Source organism: Hipposideros armiger, unplaced genomic scaffold (genome assembly GCF_001890085.2).
Source record: "Hipposideros armiger isolate ML-2016 unplaced genomic scaffold, ASM189008v1 scaffold_213, whole genome shotgun sequence".
NCBI classification, from domain to species: domain Eukaryota; kingdom Metazoa; phylum Chordata; class Mammalia; order Chiroptera; family Hipposideridae; genus Hipposideros; species Hipposideros armiger.
Window position 1 is genome coordinate 2,837,839 of NW_017731563.1, and position 27,016 is coordinate 2,864,854.

At 47.7% G+C, this 27,016-nt stretch overlaps 1 protein-coding gene across 31 annotated transcripts in view; it reads left to right on the forward strand.

The window, feature by feature from the left end:
- Nucleotides 1-24,751, forward strand: part of CACNA1C (calcium voltage-gated channel subunit alpha1 C) — a 776,856-nt gene extending 752,105 nt beyond the window's left edge. For all 31 annotated transcript variants that reach the window (XM_019654082.1, XM_019654049.1, XM_019654052.1 and 28 more), the window contains 9 exons: nucleotides 2,181-2,282; nucleotides 4,614-4,741; nucleotides 5,189-5,323; nucleotides 6,825-7,177; nucleotides 10,040-10,168; nucleotides 12,193-12,299; nucleotides 12,637-12,740; nucleotides 14,648-14,983; nucleotides 17,016-24,751. In XM_019654082.1, the coding sequence (XP_019509627.1) occupies nucleotides 2,181-2,282; nucleotides 4,614-4,741; nucleotides 5,189-5,323; nucleotides 6,825-7,177; nucleotides 10,040-10,168; nucleotides 12,193-12,299; nucleotides 12,637-12,740; nucleotides 14,648-14,983; nucleotides 17,016-17,318 (1,697 nt within the window). In that variant the 3' untranslated portion in view covers nucleotides 17,319-24,751. The remainder of the gene's footprint in view (nucleotides 1-2,180; nucleotides 2,283-4,613; nucleotides 4,742-5,188; nucleotides 5,324-6,824; nucleotides 7,178-10,039; nucleotides 10,169-12,192; nucleotides 12,300-12,636; nucleotides 12,741-14,647; nucleotides 14,984-17,015) is intronic.
- The last annotated feature ends 2,265 nt before the right edge of the window (nucleotides 24,752-27,016 follow it).

Here is a 27,016-nt window from a genome sequence, read left to right on the forward strand (position 1 = left end):
CTGCTCGCTTCTGTTGGGCTTCCTTCTGAGGGAGGAATTCCAGCTCGGGCAGCCTAGCACCAGAGGCTGGACCACACTGACTCCCTGTGTGACAGCAGTAAACGATCGGTGGTGTGGGCACACCTCATTTTATTGTGCTTTGCTCTGTTGCGCTTCACAGGTATTGAGTTTTCATCAACAACTAGGCACACCCTCCACCGGCAAAAAGATTCAACTCACTGAAGGCTCAGATGATGGCTAGCATTTTTAGCAATACAATATTTTTTAATTTAGGCATGTACATTGTTTTTCTACACATGCACATTTAATAAAAGACTACAGTGTAGTGTAAACATAACTTTTATATGCGCCAGGAAACCAAAGCAATCATGTGACTTGCTTTATTGTGATATTCACTTTATTGTGGTGGTCTGGAGCTGAACCCTCAGTGTCTTTGAGGTATGCCTGTATAGGTTTCCTACTGCTGCAAAACCAATTACCAGGGCCAGCTGAATGGCTCAGTTAGTTAAGAGCTTGCTCAAAGGTTTGAGCTCTGAGCAACAGCAGTTGGAGTCCAGCCCGAGCTGAGCTGCCGCTGAGCTGCCAACAGGTGGCAGGATGGCTCAGCTAAAAAAAAAAAAGAAAACCAATTACCACAACATTTTGGGCTTAAAACAACACCCAGTTATTAGCTCACTGTTCTGTAGGTCAGGAGTCCAGCCGTGGAGTGGCTGAGTTCTCTGCTCAGGGTCTTACAAAGCCAAAATCAGGATCTTAATCAAGACATGTCCTCTTCCAGAGGCTCTGGGGAAGAATCCACTTCCGGTTCATCAGGTTGTTGGCAGGATTCATTTTTTGCAGCTATAGGACTGGCTCTCAGAGAGGCACCACTCAGCCCCTAGAGGCTGCCTGTCTCAGTTCAGGTCACAACGTGGGTGCGTGCTTTCTCCCCCACCCACGCAACCATCTCATACCTCCTGCTCCTGGCCAGAGAAAACCCTCTGCTTTTGTCTTTTGGCTCCCTACTCACGTTACTTTTTTGTTTGTTTTGTTTTGTTTTTCATTGAGGTACAGTTGACATATAACATTATATTAGTTTCAGGTGTACAACATAATGATTTGATATTTGTAAAATGATCACCACAGAAAGTCTAATTAACATCCGTCACCATACATAGTTAGAATTTTTTTTCTTGTGGTTAAGAACTTTTCAGATCTCTACACTCTTAGCAACTTTCAAAGATGCAACACAATGTTATTAACTATAGTTTCCATGCTGTACATTATGTACTCATGACTGATTTATTTTATAATCAGGAGTTTGTACCTGCGAATGCTTCACTTTTAAGAGCTCATGTGATGAAGTCAGGTGCACCTAGACAGTCTCCCTACATTAAGGCCACATGTACTATATAATATAACCTAACGGGGTAAAATCCACCCTATTCACAGTCCCAGGGATTAGACAGCGTGTGTATATATTGTGGTGCTGGGATGTCAGTATGGGTGCATCTTAGAATCCTGCCTAGCACATCCTCTCTTACAGCTGCGAGTCTCAGCTTTCCTTTCTCAGAGCTACAAGGCCAGTATCCCAGAGGCTGCATGGGATAGGCATCTAATTGAGCCTGTTTCACCAGTAGAGAAAGTAGTGTCTTCTGCTTCCTGCTTCCACACTGAGGCTGTGCCACCTCCTCTCCACAGGAGACTCAGCATAAGGCTTTGATACCAGCCCCCTGTGTGTGACACTCTGCGTGGGTTTACAAGGGAGACTGCTCTTCTACTCAATCACCATCTTTCCCTGATGGCCCACAGGCCATGAGAAAGGCCATTCATGGAGAGCCATGTGCTCTCCTGGAGGGTGGCTGTTGAGCTCAGACTGGTAACAGCAGTCTTGTCAGCTCTAAGTGCCACCCACAAGGAAAAGCAGTGTGTAGGGTGAAGGGACACCACAGGCTGGCCTGACCAGCACACAGGGAAGAAAGGAAGGGAATAGTGGACAGAGCACAGGAGGGAAGGGAGAAGGAAGAGCAACGAAACATGATATAAAGAGAAAGAGGATGGAGGTGGACAGTGGGAAGACTGGGGAAAAAGAAAAGGAAACGATGGATCAGGGCTATTTGTGGGCACTTTATGCAGAAGGCACAGCCATGGGGTCACCCAAGGTGCTGATGACTATTGCAGCCTTGTATCTCTCCCCCTAGGGAACCTGGAACAAGCCAATGAGGAGTTGCGGGCCATAATCAAGAAGATCTGGAAGAGGACCAGCATGAAGCTGCTGGACCAGGTGGTCCCCCCCGCGGGTGGTAAGTGCTTCCGATGTTCACATGCTCAGCACCTGCCGGCTCTTGAGTCCGCTAGGCTTACAGGAGGCCTGCTTTCCCCAGACCCTGTCTGTGGGCTGAGAGGCCCTACTGATTAGAAGGAACAAGGGTGCCATGCCCTTCACACACTCAGATTGGAAACCTGGCCCTGTTCTGCATTTCACAGATGAGGCCAGGCAAGGCCTCTTTTGAGGTTTAGAGGTTTGGCATAACTTCCAAGGAAACTCTGCAAAGCATAGGTTTCCCCATACACAACTGGTCTGATTGCTCTAGGAATAAAGGGGCCCTGAGATCCCCTCTTGGTAGAAATTCTTTTTGTTCTTCCTAAGGCAGTGTTTCTCCACCATATGAAACCTAAAGCCTGCTTTTATAACAAATACTTCATAATGCTCCTATTACTACCCTGAATGAAAATCATAGCTAATATAACCTTTTTACATATATAATTTCCAAAATATTAATATAATGCTTTAATTCTAAAAAAATATTAAAGTCAAATGTTTTTCAATATATACATGTTCAGGTACAACTATGCCAGAAGTTAGAATTAACTGAAGAAATGCTTGCATGCACCCACTTATGATGAATAAGTATGTTTAAGTAAGACCATATTGCATATTGTCAACATTTTGTATTTGTCATTTTGAAGTAAGGGCTAACTATATTTAGATAACTACACACACACACATATATATACATACATCTACATACATGCACGTACATAGAATAAATGCAGGCCAGGACAGGCAGTCAGAGACAGTGGGTGACTTAGATACTACAAGGAGCACTGCCGTCATGGACACAATTTTCCAAAATGTAAACCCCTCTTGGTCAAGTTGAAACAAAATAAAGTCTTCTATCAATTTACACAGCAGTTATATTCCTAAAAAATTCTGGATATATTAAAACCATACAAAAAATGTTTTGTGCTCATGTGTAAAACAAAGTTAGGTTCTTAGCTCAGATAATTATAAGCAGGTTATCCCCCACGTGGACATCTAGCATAACACTTAAAAGACATGCAGAGTGTGAAGCTATTATTTGTTGTGCAAAACATGCCTGGGCTCTAAGGGAAACCTCTAGAACCACTTAGTACCAGTAGCACTCCCAAATCATGGTGACAACTAAAAAATGTCCCATACAGTCCCAAAACACTCCTTAAAGGGTAATGCCACCCCTGTTGAGAACTACTTCCTGAAGGGAAGGCAGGACTGGAACTAAGTGAAGTCACCTAGACAGACTAAGCACCACCTGGGGTTCTGCATACAATATTTTACTTACTACTTATAATGTTTCTAGGAAGTTTGCTCAAGGAATTGAAATTCTTAGAAGCTAAGTAGCTGACCGAAGGCTGTATGGTGACTACCTAGCAGATTCAGGATTCAAACTCAGGTTTGAGAGACACCAGAACTCTGAGCTCTTCCCCTGCAGCAGTTCCTCCCTGACCCCCCTAGATAGGGTGCTTAGGGGTCTTTCCTCCCACATAGCCCTTGCCAGGTGGAACACCATTCTTAAGGGACAACTAGAAGAAGGAGAACCATCGCACAGTCTCAGCTCTGACCCACCCAGCTGTCTTCCAGGCCTGTTGCTCCTTCACAGAGAGCTCAAAGATGGTGCAAAGGCACTCCTTATAGGGCACAAAACCTTCCCCTTGGAGACTTACTGGCTTCATTACCCACGTGGTTCATCCCCAAGACAGGGGCTGATTATGTCATGGGTAACTTGGGGGCCTAGCCCAACAAGGACCCAGCCAAGCCACATGGAAGAAAACCCAATCTGTCTGGTTAAAAGAAGAACCCAAACTTAGGCAGGAGGAACGTGCTCCTTCCATCAACTCCTCGCGCTAACATTTAAGCAGAACTATTTCGTACTTAGGGGACTGACTGGTTGATTTATGCTGGGCACCTGAAGCTTTGAAATCAAGTAAGAATTTGTTAGCAATGACAGTTAAGTAAAAAAAGCAAGGTGGGAAATAATTTATTTAAAAGTGGAATAAGAATATATTGTACTTGCTTATTTGCAGAAAGTGTTTGCATAAAAAACCTCTGGAGAAATACTCAAGAAACTAATTTTTAAAAAAGGTCATCAACTAGGAGGTGGTAACCTAGCAGATCAGAGCAGTAGGAGAGAGACTTTTCACTATATAACTTGGTATATATTTTTGTCTTTTTGAATCATGACAATGTACTGTCTCTTAAAAAAAATTAAGTTTTAAAATTTTTAAAAGTTTGGATGCTGAAAAAAAATTAATGAAGCCCAGCTGAATTCCCCTTGTTTACCTCCAATTCCCTGTCCTCTCTTCAAATGTCTCAGATGATGAGGTCACGGTTGGCAAGTTTTATGCTACTTTCCTGATCCAAGAGTACTTCCGGAAATTCAAGAAGCGCAAAGAGCAGGGGCTCGTGGGCAAGCCCTCCCAGAGGAACGCCTTGTCCCTGCAGGTGAGGGACGAGGGGGCCACACCCCAAGGAAGGGCCTGGTCGCCTTCCTCTGACGTCTAGCCAGGGTCCGAGTCACTCACCAGTGGGCGGGAGGTCCCTTTGGAGACGGGTGAGGGAAGGGAGGATGTCCTCCCTTCCCTCCTGCGTGCTTCACATACACACACTGCCGCACTGCAGTCCATGGTCCTGCCTGCTCCACAGACCCCCACCCCCCACCCCCACCCCGCCCCGGTCTCCCAGAGCTCTCTGGAGCTCCGCTGAAGTCCCCTGGCAGCGCCTCCTACCGTGCCTTCATCTTGCTTGGGTGGGCGGATGGATTCTTCCACTCAGGGGCAGACAAAAGGGGCCCCGAAGAAGCACACCCTGGTTAGTACACACAGATAACAACTTCGGAGGGCCCCTGGTGGGCGGTGGGGGGGGGCCCTCACGAGTTCCTCTGGGTTCCAGGCTGGCTTGCGCACGCTGCACGACATCGGGCCCGAGATCCGACGCGCCATCTCTGGAGATCTGACAGCTGAGGAGGAGTTGGACAAAGCCATGAAGGAGGCTGTGTCTGCGGCTTCTGAAGACGACATCTTCAGGGTAGGTGGACACCACGGGAGCATTCTTACCTTCATAAAGTTCGGTTTGAAGCAGGAGGGTGGGTGGGTATTCTGCCATGAAAACCCAAGGAGAAAATTCACAGAGCTCTATGGCAGATTCCAAGCTCTTCCTGCTCAACCATTTCCTAACCCTCCAACTTTTCCAAGCCCGACTCCATCTCAAGCCTGGGCTCCCAGGATGTGGCAGCTCAGAGAGCGTCACTGACTCTCAGAGGAGGAAGGAGCCATTTTCCTAAGGGAGCTGTCTCCAAGGAGAAACTTTTACATTAGAAGCTGCAAAGTGGTGGCCCTTAAACCACATTTAATCTGCAGGTCTATTTTGTTTACCAACATTTGAAAATCTGGCACATCCAAATAAAAATCTAGACTACTCTGACCTCCTGAAAAAAATCAGAAGTTCTGGCAATATTGAGCTTGTGTTCCCACATGGCAACAGAGTGCTGGAACCAAGTGGCAATTGTCCTCTTGAGATAGAACACATGTTCTCCAAGTCACAAAAGTCCCCTCCTGCTTTCCCTCTCCTTTCCTGGATACGGAGGCTGACCACAGTTTTAGTAGTGAAAACTGAACACAACTGGAATGCTGGGACCCTTATACATCCAGCTCCCTTCACTCATCTGTGGTGCCTGCCTAACCCCGAAGGTATTTAGCTAAAAATCCTTCTATAGCAAGGGAGAAGCTACCAACCATAATTGTGCCAAGGCCCGGCTCCCACCTGTCCCTCCCAGCCCCATGCCAGGGTTCCTAGGTTGTAGAAACACAGGGAGGTGAGATGAACCTGTCCTGCCTGTGGCTGCCCTGTCATCACCATCCTCATTCTCATCACTGTGAAATGTTCATTAACAGATGGCCTCGGGGACACAGCACCATTAACACTACCCCAGCAAGACCCCACAGACAGACCAGCCCTGCCCACTTGCCCAGGACAAGGAAAGAATGCTGGAAAAAAACACAGGTTCCAGACTGGAAATCTCTAAGACCCTGCTAGGGGGAAAGAGGCCATAATATAATTGATGTAGTAAATTCATCATCCTTATTTTCAGAATTGGCCAACAGTTTTTAGCCCAGTGAGCCAGTTGGATTTCCATTTTTTTAAATCTCATTAGAATCTTCTGGCCCCTTTCCCCACCCCTCAGACTTCACAGTGCCTCACAGCTGCAAAACCAAAAAGCTGACTTCAGTTAAGTATTGCTATTCCAGACTTGACCTTGAAACTCAATCCTAGCATTAGAAACTTCCAGAACAGCAGCCCCCCAGCCTGACTGGTCCCCACAGGACATCCTGTCCCTCACCGTTCCCCCCACCCTTTCAGAAGCATTGTCCAGGTCCCGGCCACGTGGGTGAAGAGCCCCCCACCTGCCACATGCTGCCCGGTGTGGCTGTGCTCTCTGGAGGGCACACAGCTTCCTGCGCCTTGGCTGAGGTGGAGAGGTAGCTGGGGGGACTTTCTCCTCCACCCACCCCTCCCTTCTTGCCTGCAGAGGGCTGGTGGCCTGTTCGGCAACCATGTCAGCTACTACCAAAGCGACGGCCGGAGCGCCTTCCCCCAGACCTTCACCACCCAGCGCCCACTGCACATCAACAAAGCGGGCAACAGCCAAGGCGACACCGAGTCGCCATCCCACGAGAAACTGGTGGACTCCACCTTCACCCCCAGCAGCTACTCATCCACTGGCTCCAACGCCAACATCAACAATGCCAACAACACTGCCCTGGGCCGCTTCCCCTGCCCCACCGGCTATCCCAGCGCAGTCAGCACCGTGGAGGGCCACGGCCCCCCCTTGTCTCCTGCCATCCGGGTGCAGGAGGCAGCGTGGAAGCTCAGCTCCAAGAGGTAAGCAGAAGGGCGGGCATCCAGGGCCCGTACACACTCCAGCCCAGAGGGGGTCAGGGAAGAAGAGTTTGGCCCCCAGGCCTGCCACTCACCCCATCAGCTAGGGTGGAGCTGCTGCCCCAGGACCAGTAACAGAGCTAGGCCAACGCTGCCTCCCATGTCCTGCCTTCGATTACTGGTGGCAGCCGTGCTCAGGGAAGGCACCATGGCCGCACTGGGCAGCAAGTGTTCTGAGGAGCACACCTCTGGACAGAGCCCCCTCTGCTCTCTCACCCTACCTGAGCAGAGAGAACCTGGCCCCTGATCCCCAAGATGTTTGCATCCTGGCTACACAAGAGACACCGTTCCCCTGGCCTTTCCCAAGTCCCTGCCCAAACCTGGCCTTTGGCCCAATTGGGAGGGGAATGAAGCTACTGCCTCCTCTTTGTACCCTTTTCATCCCTCCAGCGAGGGGCATTTGGAGGGCAGGAGGCCCCTGGCTGTAGTTCTGCCCCAATGTAGGATCATTGCTGGTAGTCCTGACTATACCTCCCACTTCCTGCCTGGCTCTTCCCTCCCTGTGCTCTGCTCCCTGGGGCTCCAGGATTCATTGTTCTGTTGTGCTGGGACATAGGTACCTGCATTTATGCTCTGGGCCCCGGGAAGCGCAGCCTGGGCCTGCAGGTTCTGCCTGTTCATATCAGTATCTCTGCTCCCACGCTGAGTGGGAGGGGACTCGCCTCTGCATCTTGCCATCTCACCCTTAGTTGAGCGGCTCTTCCAGAGCAAGTCAGCCACCCCCAGCGGGACAGCAAACTCCCAGCATGCCAGGTTCTCCAGTACGTCTCCTTTCCTAGCCCTTGAGCTCAGAAAATTATCGAGAAGTACAAGTGTCTTTCCAAATCCCTGGACAAGTGTCCTGAAGCTGCTTTTATTCAAGGAACCAGCGTTGCTGCCCACTGGTTTGCACTTCACTTCATAATACCCATTTTCAAGTGGCCACATATAAGTCCACACAGCCTGGACGTTTAACAGTGTCTGATGGCAGACCAGTCAAATTGGCCACCCATCCACCTGACTATGCGGAGACCGGCTGGGTAAACCACCCAAAAGCAGCGCTGGTTGAGTCCTGCGACCCGAGATGAACATCGATGCATTCTATGTGCTGGGCAATGTGCTCAGCACTGCATTTCATATTCTTGGAAAGTTCCGCTTCGCACAAGAAAATGTCAGAATTTACGGGGCCAGCCCACACCTGTCTTGGTGGCCCCCTCCCTTTCCAGCAACCCTCCTCCCTTTCTGTAGCCTTCAGGGACTCAGTCCTAGTACCATTTTCTCCCTGCTCCCCTTATCCAACCTCTTCTTAAGGAAGGCTCATTGTGTTCATCATTAGCTTCTCAGTGTAACACCTCCCTCAAAGGGAATTTTCATATTAAACTTTGTTCTATATTAAATAAAGGGAGATAAAAACCATTTTAGAGAGAAGGCTGGGAGAGACATTGGGGATTTCTTCCTCCCCCATAGATACATCTGTCAATGAAATAGGATACACACAAAGCACCTAGCACAATGCCTGGCATGTAGTATGCGCTCTCTAAATGTCAGCTCCCCCACTTCCCACCGCAGGGTAAAAACAACACTCAGGGCAGTAAGCCCAACTTGGTGAACAGGGACGACTTAACCAAAGTTCCAGCTTTGAGACCTTGCCCTTCATGTCACAGCTCAAGGCTTAGTGACGTGGCTCCAGTGCTGGCCTGGCTTTTGCTGAGACAGGCCAGCATGCCTTGCACATAGTGGCCCCCAGGAAGTGGCATTGCCTGCCTGCCACCATTCTCTGTATCCAGCTCATCCCATTGTGCCTCACCAAAGCTCCTCCCACATCCGTCTCTTCCCAACCCATCAAGAGCCTTCAACATCTCACCTGTCCTTCAGACTGCGGGGTGGGCAGCCATCTGCTAGGGCCTCCCCCAGAGAACTGCCCTTACTCTTCCTGAGTGCCTCTCAGGCCCAAGGTCAAAATGGCGGCACTGATCCAGCACTCAGTTCTGAGAGGACAAACTGGGATATTTCCCTGATGCCCTCATAGGTCTGAAGATAAAGTGGGCCCTAGCCTTCAGTATCTACAGGAAGAATGATGGGAGGAGGTACCGAGCTAGGTACAGACAGAAAAAGGGAAAACATCGAAGCCAGAGCTAAAGAAGACATGACCAAATGAGCAGAGGACTCTGTCCCAGAGGGAAAGACACATCCTGATGTGGGAGGGACTCAGGCTCACTCCCCTCTTCTCAGAAGAGCAAACCCCTCTATGTGAGGCTTCTTGTCTATGCCTTCACTCCAGAGACCCAGTATCAAACTCAAAGGCAGGTCGAAATAGGACACCAGGACCTTCCCAGCTCTGTCCAATAAATGCCTAAAGGGCCAGCTATCTATAGTAGGGAAGGGACAGCCCTCTCACTGGCCTACCCTGGCTTATCTAGTGCAGCTCAGGACCCTTCTTTAAAAGCTGACCCTTTCCACCTTTCAAAGCACCATCTCTTATGTTGCTCCATTTGTTACTCACAAGCCTCTGAGTCAGGCAGGGCATATGTTATTCCAGTTTTACTGACAGGAAACCTCAGACATGGGATGGGCTAAGTCACTATGCCAGAGGGAGACTCAGGTCTCCCTGGGTCCCAACCCAGAGGTCCCTTTCCCATATAGAATCCTAATTCCAATCCTAATGCTTCTATGGCTCTGTGACATCCTCAGCAATTGTAGGAGGAAGAGGCCACGTCGGCTGTGTGCATGACTGCATGTGCACATGTGTACAATGCTGTGCTTGCTGAGGGAAGCGCAGGAGGACTGGCGATTTCTGATGTTTTTCCTCTTTCTTGGACACTTCAGGTGCCACTCCCGGGAGAGCCAGATAGCCATGGTGTGTCAAGAGGAGGTCTCTCAGGGCGAGACCTATGACGTGAAGATGAGTGAAGATAGCGAGTACTGCAGCGAGCCCAGCCTGCTCCCCACAGAGATGTGAGCTCTGCTGCTTTGCACCCCATCTAGCCCTTGTGCAGGGAAGGGTCTGGGTGAAGGGCAGGTCCTGGCATCCCTCCTCTGGGAATGGTCTGGAAAGGGGAAGAGATCACATATCAGAAAAGCACTTGCAAAACATCTGTCACCTCATTAGGGGGATGGAAGCCCCCTGACCCACACAGACAGTCCCTGGAGAGTTTGGTCCTTCCTCACAATACAGTGCTCACAACACAGGAAAACTTCTCAACATTGTTTTCACTGCAACCAACCAATAAATATATTTTATAGTGAGACTTAGTTACACACATACGTATATTGACAATTAAGCAAATGTTCATGAAACTACTTATAATAAAGCTACCCAGCAGAGGGCGCTGTTAGCAAACAGTGGCTGCGATTTTTGTCAGCCCTGGAATCTTTTAGAACGATTTTTTTAACTGCAAATCTAAACCCTTTAGAGGGTTGTGACATTCACCTAGTTATGATCAGTACTTTTAAAAGAAAGTATAATAGCACAACACAGAATAGCATCAACTAGGATAGAATGAGACAATATAAAATAGCATATCCAATGTCATAAAGCTAAGTATCATTTTGTGAAACATTTATTTAATTGCCAATATATGTGTGTACTGAGTCTCATAAAATGTATTTATGACTGTGGGTTGCATTCAAAAAGTTTAAGATGCACTGTTTTAGAAGCTTTCCTGAAAGCACTTTATAATAAGGAAGAGCCAGCCCTTTAGGCTTTTGATTTTTAGAATGCAAATTAGTACATGGCCACATATCCTCGAGTTCAGGAAAAGCACATGCTTCAATCTGTCTGGGCTCTTATTGAGTGCTTGGTGCATCCAGCCACTCTGCTAGATCATGAATAAACCAGCCTCGGCACTCAAGGAGATTTTGCAAACTAGTTAGAAAGCTAAGAAGAGGAAGATAACATAGAGATTGTCTAACTAATTGCTCACAGAGTGGTACAACAGTGAAGGGTGCAGGCAGTCAGAGAAGGTCAAGGTCAAGGTGACCATCACAGGTTCCAGGCACAAGGTCAAACAGGAGCTGGGTCCTCAAGAATGGGTATGATTTGGATAAGAAGAAAATATAACAGAGAGGGCTTACCAAGATGAAAATGAAAGGCTTGGAGGTGTTCATTCAGAAACTTTCCCGAACATCTACAAATGCCGGAAGTCAGTATGCTGGGAGCAGAAACGAGCACCATCTCTGCCCTCCAAGTATGTGGCACCTCCAAGGAAGAAAGTCAGCCTCATCTGTAAAAGGACGGGATTAGAATGCAACCTGGGAGGCACAGCTGTGCCCCTGGGCAGGGGGAGTGAAGTCACCTTAGTGGACAATTTTTAAGGAAGTAGAACAGACTAAAGTAGGATAGAAACTATCAGAGTGCAGCACGTGCAGTAAAGGTTAAGTGTGGTTCAGGATGTCTAGTTCAGTGGGCTGTGTCTGTGCACACTGGGACTGTGTAAAATACAGTTCTCATGGTGAGTCCCCATCAGAAAGGCTTAGAAGTCACGACTCAGTGTCCCTGAGGGCCATGGCAGCTCTGCTGTTCACTGACTGTGTGATCGTATGGCATTCGGGGCAACTGCTCTGTGCTCTTGATAATGAAGGGGTGGGCTGGCCAGGGAGAAACAGGGGGTGGGGGTAAGTTGGGTAAAGTGGTCATGGTACGTGGCACATGTAACAGAGGGGCCAAGGCCATTCTGGAAAAGAGCCTTGCAGGCCTAGACTCTTTTTCCAACTTAACGATTTTGACCCAAGAGTGCCTCCACTGCCTCCGATCAGAGATTGCGGGCTGTGTGTGAGGAGCTGGAAAGCTGTACAGCCAGAAAGCAGGGCTGCATTTCCTGGGGTGGCCAGTTCCTGCTGCCCTCCCCAAACCTTCATGAACACACAAAAGGGATTCCCTTCACTGAGGAGAAAAGCAGACTGCCTTCTGGGATGGCAGCTGTCCCTGTGGGTGTACTTCTTGGCCTCTGGAAACAAGCCCCAAGAGTTCTCTGTTCCAGACTCCCCTATCAGGATGATGAAAACCGACAATTGACACCCCCTGAGGAGGACAAGAGGGACATCCGGCAATCTCCAAAGAGGGGTTTCCTCCGCTCTGCCTCCCTAGGTAAACCCTCACACCTCAGCCTCAGATGTGGCTGGCCAGTGGGCACCCCGGGATGACGGGTCAGGCACTCAAGGGTGACAGAAACTGTGGTAGCCTGGCTCAGACAACCCCCGCACAGTGGCCTGGGCAAATTTCCAAAGCAACGAGAGGGAATTCCAAGGGTGGGGCTGGTTGGGATAGGACTGGGACATATGCTACATGGTGTGTGTTAGAGAAAGATGAAGGGTAAAGAAGGGGTGTATCTGGGCTACTAATACTGCCCCTTTTCTCCCCCTGGGTATGAGCCATCACATACCTGTCCTCTTCCTGCTGTGACCCCAGTTCTTTGGCTTTGCAGGTCGAAGAGCCTCCTTGCACCTGGAATGTCTGAAGCGACAGAAGAATCAAGGGGGAGACATCTCTCAGAAGACAGTCCTGCCCTTGCACCTAGTTCATCATCAGGTAGCCTGCACTTTGGAGAAGCCAGTGGCCACACCCCCTAGTAAGCGAGACAGAATAGATACCAGTCTCCTGTCTCAGAGCACTGCTGCGGCCACCCCTGGCCCTAACAGCCCCCAAGTGAGGGGGTTTTTCCTAAGCAGGCGAGTGCCTTAACAAGGAGCGCCATTTCCCAAGGTAGAGACATAGGAAACACTGGTGAGCAGGAGCGCCTTGCACGGTTCCAAAAGATCAGCAGCTCCAGGAGTCCACCCGGGGTTTCTTCTCACAGTGGCACAGATGTCCCCTCCCCAGACACTGGCTTACACTACAAGGCACTCAGGCTGATGTGGTTGTACCTAGAGTTGCAAAACACACATAAATTTAGCTGCACAAAAATCCATCCATTGAAATACAGAAATGATCAAAGAACCTCCCAACCACATGGTCAGGAGTAGGGCGTGACACCCAAGGAAATCGGTCCAGAGAGATTCGACACTTGGCATTTCTCTTGGCACAGCTGACTCTCAGATGGTGAAATCCAAGACACCAACATCAAACGTGCTCTTAGTATCTCAGAGCTAATGAAACATCAAAGGATGATATAAGGCCAGTCTTCAGGGAAACTAGGGTCTAACCTAGAGTTTCCCAAACTTTTTACTTTTTTTTTTTTTTTTAGCTGAGCCATCCTGCTACCTGTTGGCAGCTCAGTGGCTGCTCAGCTCGGGCCTGGACTCGAACCGCTGTTGCTCAGAGCTCAAACTCTTGAGTGATCTCTTAACCAACTGAGCCACTCGGCCAGCCCTCACTTTTTACCTCTTTAATGTTATACTCCCTTACCATGGGCCTATGCTTTCAATGACTTTTTTTTATTCAAAGGCATTCAACTGCCGATTAAAGTTTATAATCAACATAAGATGGCCAGCGTGACTTGGCTAAGTTGATGTGTTTTCAGCTTAAAGAAATGTACCATTTTACTTAGGCTGTGTGGCATTGCCTACATTTATATGATCTCCAGGACCCTAAGCTGGGCACCATCAAAAGCAGTGGCCAGGGGAGGCTGCACGCTGGGGGGACACTGTGTGTGCTATTTTTAAAAATTTCTAGAAGTTGATTTCACTCATCTGTTCTTATCATTCTGGAAGGAAAGATTCCTCTTTATTTACATTCTCCCTTCATGCCTTTCTGCTACCCTCCCACCCATGCAGCAGTTACCCTTCTCTCTGCCCCTCAGGCTGGGCATTCCCACCACACCATGGCACTGTCCCGTGGATGCATGACATCAGAGTAGGCTTTGTGGCAGCTCATATGGGGACTGTGACCCACCCTCAGGGCACTCAAGCACAGGGAGGCAGGGGACACAACTGTATGAATAGTTTAATCACAATACAGTGTAAGCTTTGAACAAAACAAGGTGAGCTGAAGATTGGTAAGGCATTATTAATTGCCCAGTTAATTGTAAAAATTAAAACTGTAAGTGCTGCTTTTCTCTCGCTCTTTGTGGAGCACAGTTTACTTCTTCATAGACCTCATTTCACTTGGACCTCAGCGGGCACTCGTGTTCTGGTTTTACAGATGACACAGGCATCATCCCCTCTAGTCTACTGATGAGAAAACCCAAGCGAGAGAACTCATACCTCATAGGTGAGAAGGCCAGTGCTAAGCAAATGGTTGTGATTCCACTCGATCACGCTTTCTGAAGTGACAGGAGAAAGAGATCGCTTCAGACAAGTATGATCACAAAATATGTCTTAGGATGGCCGAAACTTGCATTGGGTATTGATGAGGTAGGATTCAGACGGGTGAAAATGATGGTGGTATGAGCTCCAGGCAGGTAGAACTAGCTGGAACAGCAGCTGCTAGGAAGGTAGAGGCCAGCCCCTCTGGGACCTGACCACTTGCAGTAACTCATGCTCCTTGTGTGTCCACAGGCATTGGCAGTGGCAGGCCTGAGCCCCCTCCTCCAGAGAAGCCATTCCCCCACAACATTCCCCAGGCTATGTGCCACCCCCTCTGCCACGCCCGGCAGCCGAGGCTGGCCCCCGAAGCCCATCCCCACCCTGCGGCTGGAAGGAACCGAGTCCAGCGAGAAACTCAACAGCAGCTTCCCATCCATCCACTGCAGCTCCTGGTCTGGGGATCCCACACCCTGTGGGGGGGGCAGCAGTGCCACCCGGAGAGCCCGGCCTGTGTCCCTCACTGTGCCCAGCCAGGCCGGGGCCTGGGGTCGGCAGTTCCACGGCAGTGCCAGCAGTCTGGTGGAAGCGGTAAGTGACTCAGAGCTGCACAGCACATGGGGAAGGAAAGGCCAGAGGCAGCAAGGGACTCTGCGTGGAGAATTGAGAAGGGAGCATCTTGTTCTCTCCCAAGTAGATTGGATGTCAAGTCTCCTAGCCAGAAAGACCCTCACTGTCAGAGCCTACAACAGGAGGGAATGGCATGCAGAAAGTTAGGAGCACACAAGACACCATCGGCTTCTGTTGGGCAGCACATCCCTGCCACAGCCACAGTCCGGTGACCCCCAAGGAGGGCCACAGGCTCCACAGCACATGCCAGAGGCGGGCTATGACTGCTCCAAATGTGAGCTTGGGCCTCTCTACACTTAGGAAGTCCCTACCAGCTTCTCACACCTGGTTGCCCATTAGAATAAACTGGGGAGCTTTGGAAACCTATTTTTTAAAGCCCTTTGATGATTCTAATGCACTGCCAGGGTTGAGGATCTCTTATCTAAAACGAGCTCTTTCAGTGTACTCTGTACTCTGCCCAGTCAGAGCATCTTGTGCAATCCTGCACCACATCTTACAGGACCTTTGACAAATTGGAACAATCCCTAAGGAGGATGACCAGGGTGGCAAGGTCCTTAGAAGCCATTTCATATGAGAACTGGTTGAGGAATTCGGGAAGTAACCTGAAGTGGAGGTGACTGAAGAGGCTGCGGTGTGCATCTCAAACTTGTAGGGCCCTGGTGTCCTGGGCAGGAGGTCTTGAATACAGAACTGGACTGATGAGAGCAAACTGATGGGCAGGTAGATTTCAGCTCACATGACAAGACGTTTCCAAAAGAGCTCTTCCAAAACAAGGAGGGCTTTTCTGTAACAAACTGAGTTGTCGTCCCCGTGTCCCCCCCCTTCTTCGCCCGCCCCCCCGCCCTCACTTGACATGTGCAAGCAGAGACAATACCCAGCTGATCACCAGGCCATTGTGCAGCAGGTGGAGTGTTAAACTGATGACTTCTAAAGTCCCTTCTAACTCTAAACCCCTGTGCTTCACCAGGCCTTGGTTATGCACAAATCTCCACTGAGCGCCTGCCATGTGCAGGCTTGTTCTAGGTGAGGGACACTGCTGAGAACAGCGTCTCTGCTCTTGTGGGCTTACATTGTGGTGAGGAAAGACAGATAATAAATAAACATGTATGTAACATCTTAGGAAGGGGTGGGAACTATGAAGAAAATTACGCAGGATAAAGAGTAATGCGGGGGGCTGGCCGAGTGGCTTAGTTGGTTAAGAGCTCGCTCAAGAGTTTAAGCTCTGAGCAACAGCGGTTCAATTCCCGGCCCGAGCTGAGCAGCCACTGAGCTGCCAACAGGTGGCAGGATGGCTCAGCTTAAAAAAAAAAAGAGTAATGCGGGGCGCAGGACAAAACAGAACTGGGAGAAAAGTGTTCCGGTTTCACTCTACTGCGTCCCCCGTCCCCTGGCTCAGGGGCTGATTTCCCTGAAGCCAGTTACTAGCACCACTGCTAGGAAGGAGGGTGACACTTTGGGATGGCCCACTGGCCCTTCTAAGCAGAAGCAGAAGCAGAAGCAGAGGCAGGTGCGTGTGCAGTATTTATATAAGTACCCCAGGATCCTCACCCCAGACAGGCAGCCAGTTGGCCATGGACAGTGGGCAGGGCTAACAGCTTCACCAAAGAAGAAGGAAGGTTTTAATAACACGGGAGGCATCTAGGTGTGCCATGGAGAAGAAAAGACAAGGCAGACTGGATTATACCTGTGCAACAGCACACCTGCGGCCCCTCTGGGAGCCAAATTCTCAAGTATTTGGTAACAGTTTTCAATACCGCAGCCAAAAGGTGTCTCCTCCAGCCTGCACATCCTGAATTCCTCTGGGTGATGCTAGGTCAGTACTCCTTTCCCCTGAGCACCTCTGCGCACCCCACCCCACCCCCGAGTCCATACCACACACTCACACACTCCTGAAATTACAGTCACTAGTCCCTTGCTCTAGCCCTAGAGAGGAGTCCAGCCGCAGGAATCATGTGCTTCTTTGGTTCTTTTTCCCGCCCCTCCCCCACTTCAGGTCTTGATTTCGGAAGGACTGGGGCAGTTTGCTCAAGATCCCAAGTTCATCGAGGTCACAACCCAGGAGCTGGCTGATGCCTGCGACATGACCATAGAGGAGATGGAGAATGCTGCTGACAACATTCTCAGTGGGGGCACCCAGCAGAGCCCCAATGGCACCCTCTTACCTTTTGTGAACTGCAGGGACCCGGGGCAGGACAGAGCAGGGCGCGAAGAGGATGAGCCCTGTGGGCCCGCCCAGGAGTGTCGGAGAAGCGAAGAGGAGCTGCAGGACCACAGGGCCTATGTCAGCAGCCCGTAGTAGCAGGGCTGAGGAGATGCTGGGTTTTTTATCTGTTTCAATGTTCCTAAAGGGTTCGTTTCAGAAGTGCCTCACTGTTCTCGTGACCTGGAGTTAACCGGAACAGCGTCTTCATTCATTTCGTTGGGACAAGACGCAGAGTTGGGTGGTATGGAGAGTCAGCTTTGTTGGGGAAGAAAAGCAGCAACCCCAGTTTGTGTCCACAGAGGTAGAGTGGTGAGAAGGAGGAGGTGGAAGGGTCCGGGAGGAAGCAAGAGAAGCCCTCCCTGTTGTGTTTCAGGCCCTGCACCAGGAACCAGCAGTCGCCTTGGGCATGAAAAGGACCCTCAGCTTCCTGCGGTAGCCCTCACCAAAAGGACCTTTGTTAAACGGGTGTCTTTCAACTTTGCTTGTAAAAAAAATCATTTTGCACATATTCTGTACGAGCCTCACTGTCCCCATAGAGCCAGGGCCCTGTAGATTTGCGGAAGAGAGCGGGCATGACTTCCCAAGGACCCAGCCGGACCCCAAAGAGGGAGGAGGAAGCACGAAGAGGCGGCGGGAGCTGAGGAGCCCGGAAGGAGAGCGGGGCAGCGCTGCAGCTTCACCACAAGGCCAGGCCTCTGCCCATCTGCACAGGCCACCCAGCCCCAAGTTCCAGCCCCGCAGCCCACCAGCAGCCCGCCAGCCTCCTGCGAAGGGAATGGCACTGCCTGCCCAGAAGGGGCAGCCAGCTCTTGACACAGCAAGGTGGTGCTGAGCTCCTGTTGAGCGCTCTTTTGTTCTGTGGTTTGACATCCTTCTTGACAGCATGTTGCAGTTTTCATTGTTTCGGTTTTTTATTTCTTTTAAATTTTGTTTTCCCAGGGGGAGGGGAGTAAGAAGAGTGTTTACAAAGTTCTGTAGCCACCCATCTTACTGTTTTCACCTTTGAAAATGTAAATCAGGTTTGGTTTGAACGTATTATTTAAACGGGTGTGGTTTCCTTTTTCTACGGAGGGTTCAATTGAGCCACAGTAGGAGAGTTTTACCACCCATTGTATGCCCAAGAATTTGTTATAATTTCCGTAGGTAGTAACAAAAAAATTGGGAGGGGGTTGGTTTTACAATTTAAAGGTAATCAGCAATGCACTTGATATGGTCTTGCACAGATGGGTCACTGAGTGGGTTCTTGTGAATGCCAGGTGTATTGGTGGGTGCCAGAGAGAGGAAGCCTCTCTGTGTGTGTGTGTGTGTGTGTGTGTGTGTGAGAGAGAGAGAGAGAGAGAGAGAGAGAGAGAGAGAGAGAGAGAGAGAGAGAGAGAGAGAGAGAGAGAGAGAGAGACACGTATATAGTGGGTTGGCTTTGTGCGTACATCGTACATGTGTACATGCACCCACGCAGCGCATCCATGCGCCAAATGAGTAAGCAGCTCCCCGTTTCTGAGTTAACTGGGAGGTCAGAGTCTGGGGCCATTTGAAAGCAAAAACAAACCAATGTCTCTGCTTCTGAAACGGGAATCAGTAACTCTTTGCATTTTCTGTCCCACAAGATATGCAAAAACAATGCAATAATATTCATTTCAAAAACACAATTGTGAGTCCTGTTGGCATTAAAACTGTATTTTAAAAAACACACAGAAATTTATGGGAAAAACTCAAGAAGGCGTTTTGCTTCGATATATTCCGTGTGATGTTTTATTGCATTGATAATGTTTCTGTTGAAGAAACCGTTATACTTGAATTCAGGTCAGTTTCAGTATTTTACAAATATTTTTTTAAAACTGAATTGCAATTGTGCCAAGCGAATATAATGAATTGAATTAAGTTTGTTTTTGAATTCACTCCTTGTATATTTTGCTGCATGTAAGTAAATCATTTTGTATTTGGAGTGTGACAAGCTTTACCTTTGAACTCTTAAGTGCTTTCCTGTATGTGGTTGGGGGAAAGGGAATGATTTTTCTCTTAATGTGTACAATGAGCAAGGGTCTCACCAGTGTAAATCATTATTCTGCTATCCACCAACAGGTTTGGACATGACTGTTTTGCATATCTTGTGTTTGCTTCGGTTTCCCTCAATTTTTCCAGAAGTATATGATAGGTATGTTTGTACTACATCTTCCTTTGAGAGACCAGAACATATCTTATTCCAGTCTTCACTCTATCTAGTCTGCACCAGTTCTCTGATCGGAAATTTCTCTAGGAACAGCCCTTCACTGTGAGGGCTCATGAGGGAGACCTTCTCACCAGCCTCTCTCCTCACCTTGTTGGCATCAGTGTCTCCCAAGGGAGAGGAAGGGTGGCTGACTTTTCTCTTCACTCCCACCGCACAAACTTTGCTCAGTGGTTTCTCAGGAAAGTATACGCTGACTGTGAGGATGGGATTAGAGTTGGGCTGGTGGGAAGGGAAGGGCATCCTTTCAACTGCTCTACCCAAACTCAGGAGGGGCTAGGAAAAGGCAACCAAATAAAATCTTTGTCCATCCAGAAGTCAAATCTGTCATGCTCACCTCTCCATCTTTTCTTCACTCTGGACCAGGAGATCCTCCCCTAGGGGATGTGGCCATGGAGGGGACCAGGATAAGAGAGGGGGCATCGGGAGTTCACAGAGATGGTGGAACCAGAGACTTTGTGGGAGTTTCTTTTTTGCCAGTTGCTTCTACCTAGAGCATCACCCTATTGAAGCTGTTTGCTTTTAATAGATTTCAGTAATGATGGTTGAAAAGGGATTGATTTGGGGAAATAGGACCCAACTATTCACCCAGAATTTACCCATTGAATCTCTTCCAGTCCAGTGTTCTCTCAGTCCTTCTTGGCAATTATATAAGCAACCTAGAAATTTAAAGTGGGAAAAGTCCATTTCTCAATGAAGTCCATTTCTTATGGACTAATTCATGAAAAAGTGGAGAAATGTGCCAGATACTCCCAGGTTAACTTGAAATCTGGAAATAGTTTCTTCTTGTTTCTCCAAGCCCAACCCATCCAAACATGCTTGGTTCCTTTTCAATGCTATCAGGGTCTTCTAGAAATTAAGTTTAGGTGTCGCTCTTTGTCCAGTTTCCCAAAATGTTTGCCACTATGTTGCTAAGATTTTAGTTATGATGGAGAGAGGAGTCCTTTTACATTGATATCTGGTTCTTGCTATACATTTGATCCCTAGATAAAATGTGGAATCTTAATTGAACACACACACACACACACACACACACACACACACGCTCAGCCTTTCCATTCTGTTTTCCTTTTGGACTTCTCATCTACATCACCAAATCTCATTGGCCAGTGGCATGGGCTACAGGCTGGGCTCATTCCAGCTACTCCCAGGGCCCTACCTAAGTAGGGGCCTCTTGACCTTCACCAGTCACACCCACAGGCTCCCTTCTACTTTATAGTCAACTCCATCAAGAAGGGCAGCTAGCCTTTCTCCCTACCCCCATAAAAACAGTGTCAGCAGTGACAAGGACACTTTGTTCTATGCTGCTGTGAAGGAAGGGAGTTTCAGAAGGGAGTTCCCTGCCTAGGGTCTTTCTGAACCTGACCTCACGCTCCACTTATGTAGGATTGACATGTGATAACCTGTCATCATCACAGACTGGCAGAATCAGTCATGACATCAATGAACCTCATCCACGGTGTACTAAGTGATGTTTACTTTTCACCTAAAGTAGAACTTTCCTATGACCTTGTAAAACATAATGATCAAATCTGAAAACCCTCAGGTGGCAGGAGAAAAGCAACCATGCTGAGGACCAGAAAGACTTGAAGAAATGCAGCTTATGTTCTGCAAGTTGGTAAACTTGATTTTTATCTTCTGACTAGCCCCAGCCTCTTTTATTTCCACACCTTGGTCTTTTAATAATTATTCATGTGCATGGCTACATTAAGCAGAGAGATTTTCAGCTGTCTCCTTTCTGCCTATTCCTAGAAGGTTCTTTTTTGTCTTCAGGTAAAAAGAGGAGACTTTTTTACCTAGACATTGGCTTGATTCATGAACTTTTCTCTGCTTCAGAAGCTATTAGTTACAGTCCTTCTGTCAGCTTCTGACAGGCATCCCTCTGACTGGGAGATCCAAGGACAATGGTACAAGACTTCCTTACTTTGTCTATGATCCTCCTTTGGGACCCTCCTTTCAGGTTTCAGAGGCTTGTTTGGAGTGAAGCTGCCTATCACTTCCTCACAGCCATCTCCTTCCAGAACTTCTCCTTATCATGCAGCTGAAGATAGTACGGCAACCATGGAAATATACTTTCCAATGCTAAAGTAGTATCTTTCTGAGAAATAAGAGCATCCTGAAAATGAGGACTTTGGAGGTCATCAAAAAGATGATGTTTGTTTCGCAGAGGCCAGGTGGTACCTGCCCCTCACTCTGAAGGCCAAGAGTATAACAAGAACTTGGATTAGGCATAAAGAAGAGCTCTGGTAGTCAGTGTTTCAGCCTCATCAAACCACAAACATGCATGTTGCTAAGAGGACGGTGGCCTCTTCACCCCCAGAGACCCAGGAGAATTGAAATATCATCGTCAAGTGTTAGAAACAGTTTAGCAAAGAGACCAAGAGAAGGGCAATCTGGTTTCAAGAGGACCCCTTTAAGCCCCAGGTTAGTAAAAAAACTTGCCAATAAGAGTCCAGGCCAGTTCTGTTTTTGAAGACATGGCTCTGGTCTGGGGAAAATGTCAGCACAGAGAGAAGTGGAAGAGAAAAGGGGGCAAAAAAGGGCATGTTTTGACTTCCTATGTGCCTGTTCCCATTTGATGGAGAGAAATCTCCAATTCAACCACCTACAGTGGCCAGCACAGAAAAGAGGCTGATGCCTCGAGGATCTACTTTGGAAGAAAAGTACAATTTTGACTGACATCACCTACCCAACCAAATCAACATATCTAGCCAGATGTGAGGTGCCTGCCACCCTAGCTTCCCTCTCTGCTGACGTCCCTGTCCCTATATTATCCAGCGTGTTACCTCAAACAGGCCCTACATGGAAAGCAGGAGGTGAAGCCCTAATCCCATTCATGGCGAAGCTCTCAGTCACCAACATCCAGGTTGTCCAGCAGTACATCTAAGGAGACAGCATGAAAGGGAGTGTCCTACAGCTGCCAGAGGTGGGAACTCTGTCGCCTTCCCTAGGCAGCCTCTCTAGTCCAGCCTCCTGCCCCAGCCGCTGCTTCTCCCTCTTCTCCGACCCCTAGTCTAGTGAGAAAGACCGAGAATTGAAAGGGATCTCATGTGCAGATTCTGACATAGCTTCTTTGCAAACCATTTCTGGTTTCAACTTTATTTACTTGTTTGTTTGTTTGTTTGTTTGTTTGTTTGTTTTTCAAAACAATGAAACATTGCTTTGTGGAGGCAGATACCAATGTAACAGGGAAATAAATGGGTATCTGCCAGGTTTCTACATTGTTGGGAAGACACTTGACCACCACACACACACACACACACACACACACACACACACACACACACATGCATATCCTTAAGGGACAAGTGCTGGTGCTGGGGTCGAGCTCCAGACAAATGATTTTGTCCCCTCCCAGAAGCCTGAGCTCTGTATAGAGAAATGGGGAGAAGACCAGCATCACTTTCTTGGGTGGAAATAGTGCCATCTGAACCTACTATTACTAGGAACTAAGTATAATTTGTCCACTCCTAAAATCCAGACCTTTTCCTCACATGATTTTAAGAGGCTTGGTCTACAGCAAATGCAGTGGTAAGATTCTCAGGCTTTGTGGTGTATTAGAAAAGCCATTTAACCCACCTCCAAAATGGAATTAGAGATTACAGTGAAATATCTTAAGCTAAGTTAAATGAATCAGTTCACCACTGAGAGCAGAGTCAGAGTTGGGGATTGTTCATGAAAATTCCTTAAATTCCGACTACATTAAGGAAAACAAGACAAAAACTAGTTAATTAAACAAAAGCTTGATATGTTGCATCACCAGAGTCAAATACTCTCCCTTCATATCAGATGCTGGCCTTTTCACAGATGTATTTATTCCCTTTGTGGGGTATCCTATGCACCCCAATTTTAAGAATCTAAATAATCTGATTTGTATCAGGCTCCTAGAAAGGGCACGTGACAATCTACCATGAATCAGGCATTTGTTACAAATTTGCCATCTGAAAACCACTCATGTACTTCATACATAGAAAATGTTACACCAAGGTCATTATCAGAGAAAGCTGGTCGGAGACATGGTAAGCATTAAGGGAGGGTAATTTCTATGCAAGGAAATACAGATATGGACTGAATGGTTCCTATTCCCAGTTTGGGCCTGCAGAACTTCTGCTCTGATGTTTGTAGTGTCCTCAAGTTTAGAAGCAGGGGGATGATAAGGAAAAAGGAAGAGCAGGCACCAGTCTCAACAGTGACTTGCTGCCCCAGGATCCTGAGGGCTGAGATGTCAGTGCCTCATGTAGGAAGTTGCTCCTGAGCCTACAACCAGGACAAGAGAGAAGAAAAGGCTCCTTGCTATAGTCACTGGAGGAACACAAGAGGCTGAGTCACTGGGTCCTGTCCCAAGCCCCTCCCCATAAGATGTCCCAACATGGAGAATCTACACCAAGGCTAGACAGGAAAAAACTTGAGTCAATTGTAGATGGGTTGTAAGCTAACAATCCTGTGCAAAGTGCTCATTCAGAAGGCAACTTAGACTCTGTGGACTCCTTTCTGCTTGCTCACATCACACCATCAGACATCAGCCATATTCCATTCCCACACCCAGGTTCTACAGCACCCGTAGCTGCTTCCTGCTCTGCCCAGAACATACACTATTGTCACAGTGCCTCGTGGGAACATGTCTAGCTATGTTCTAGCACTATGGATATCAAGTGCTTGAACATGGTTACACAATTTGTGATGGGAGTAGATGAGAACAACCTGTGGAAATACCCACAAGTTCATTAAGAAATAAGGTGACATGTCTCCAGTTAGTGAAGCAGTGGAATGTCTATTACTCTCATTTTCCTGTTTTATTTTAACCCCAGAGGTACAAGCAAAACTTCCCTCCGTGTAGGAGGCTCCACATCCATCCCCCCTCTCCTCACATCCTCTTGCTCAGGCCTACCTTCATGCCCCCCAAACCAAGCTGTATCATGCTTGTTCTCAGAGAGACGTGGAAATTGGACAGTGCCTCCATTCTCACCCCAATGCCTGTCACCATCCCCCACACCTGCACACCCCGTACCGCCCCTCCAGGCTCCATGACTTTGCAGTCTTTCTAGTGTAAATATTGTTGTACAGTTTGTAATCATTAAATAACCCCATTGTCAAAGGTCTCGTCTGCTGCACCTTCTCACCCTTGAGAAGACCAGGGAGTCTACAAGGGGCGACCTTTCCAGAAAAGCTTCAGGGTGATCTCTGTGTGAGATGCTATGTATATTCCTGTAAGATTACATTTTTATCTAAGGAATGGTGTTATTTAAAAAACAAACAAAAAACAAAAAACAAGAATTGCAAATAAATTTCTTAACAATGTCTACATTGGTTTAAGCATATCTTCCTTCTTCCATATCCATTCTCCTGTTTCCTAGAGGTCACAGAAATATACTTAACTGTCAAATTATTGTCTGATTCTACAAAGGGGAAGGAGGTGTGGGAAAACATGGGAAATCTGAATACAGTGTTAATCTCTAACCTTATTTCATCAATGGATCTCATTATCCACCTTTTCCTTCCATTGAAAAGGTTAACAGAAAAGTGTTCAAAAGTTGACAAAGTGACAGAATAGAAGGAATTAAATGGATAATACCCAAAATAGAAGCCCCAAACATTTGGAAAGGCACAAAGTTGATTTTGAATGAATGAAGAAAAGAAGAAAGGGAGAAGGGAGGGAAGGGAATGAGAAAGAGGGAGGGGGAGATAAGATAATGTATATTAAAGTACTTTGAAGACTCAAAAAATACAATTCTCTTTTTGTTGTTATTAAACTGACTCAGACAAAGCTTCCAGAATAATTCCCTGTGTAAAAATAATTTGTCCCAGGAGTACATGTGTCAGAGTTGTATACAGTTACAAGAACAGAAACCTTCTCACCCTCTCCCCATGGATGATCAATCTATTTTGGGAATTACAGGACAATAGCCAACCTCGTTACTTCTCTACTAGAGCATCTCTCCACCCTGCCTCACCACCCAGACCCTGAGCTCTGGAGTCTAGGGTTGTATGAGGAGCAAAGAGGAGTGGAAGGGCTGGAAAGAGTAACAGAGGACCAACTTCCTCTGACACAGCTGCTGGAGCAGGTTGGGGGTACTCACACTGTCTCAACCCCTTACCAGATCACCACCAATAGCAAGATGTCATTTGTTACCAGTAATTATTAAAGTGCCAAAGTTTGCAAATGCTATTTTTAACCAGCTAGAACAGATTCAAGGTTTACTCTATAATGAAATGACTCTGTCTAGCAGGTTTCTATGCTTTTTTTTTAAAAGATTTTATTGGGTAATTGGGGGTGGGGAATAGCATTGGGGAATCGGGGAGGGGGAACAGACAAGTTGCTGTCATTTTGTTCTTCAGTGTAGTTGTGGAGGATATCACTTTACTGGCCCATGTTGGTATTGTGATCATTGCCCCATGTTGGTATTGTGATCATTGCGCTCTTCCCAGCTGAGGCAGATGGGTCGCCAGCCATTGGATGGCTGCTCACGGCGGCTCATGGCAGCTCACAAAAGCTCATGCCAACTGCTGACCAGACCAGCCCCACTGCAGCCTATGCTGTGGCTGGCGACTCATAGCAGCCCAGCTCCAGGTCGAGCTGTTGTTCACCATCTTAGCTGTAGAGGGCAGTGTCACTGGCCCTCATGTGGGATCTGAACCGGGGCCCTGCTGCTCAGAGCTGGCATCCCAAGCCAACTCTTAACCAACATGCCATTCGGCCAGTCCTGCTATGCTTTCTTGAATGGGAGTAAAAGGAGTGAGGGAATAGCCCATGGCAGGAATTAAACATAACAATGGGAGTATGTCACCAAAGTGAGTCATCCTGCTGTGTGCAGGGCCTCACTTACGCGTTTTGATTTGGTGTCAGCTGCTTTGGTCTGGCCTGGCCTTCAATTCCTCTTTCTGCATTAGGTCTGCTTCTGTCTATTTTTTTCTTCCTTCTTCAAGGAAAACATGGTATTGATCTGATTGATCAGAGTATGAAATATTAATTGAGCCACAGTTACTAATGGGCAGGATTACTGCATGGTAAAAAGTCATATACATACATGACAGTCTTTTGTACTTTATTTTTCCTGCCTCCATATAGTTAGCAGAAATAAGCATCCTTTCTGTATATTTCTTTCTCTTTTCTTACCTCTCTCTCTCTGTGTTTCTACATGGCTTTCCAGGTAAGTGGGCTCAGCAGTCCCTCAATCTCTTGCTCTTCACAGGTACATTTGGACATATCAGCCCAAAAATTTCAGCTGCGGGAAGTGTGGAAGTAAAATACCCTAAACTGACCAGAAGGCAAAGTTGTGGGCTCCAAACGAGTTATGGGCTTCACTTTTCTCTACACTGTACATCACTACACATGATTCCAGCTAATTATAAAACAACACTTATGTTTCTAATTAGTTACAATTCCATGTACAAGGTGTGATCAAACAATACAGTGAATGTTTAAATAAAAAAAATTATTACACTAAAAGACACATTTCCATTTATCCCCCTCAAAATACTATTCTCCCCTCTCCCCCGTCTTGAACACACTTATCCCATCGTTCTTGCCACTTTCTGAAGCAGTTCTGGAAGTCCTCTTTCGTGAGTG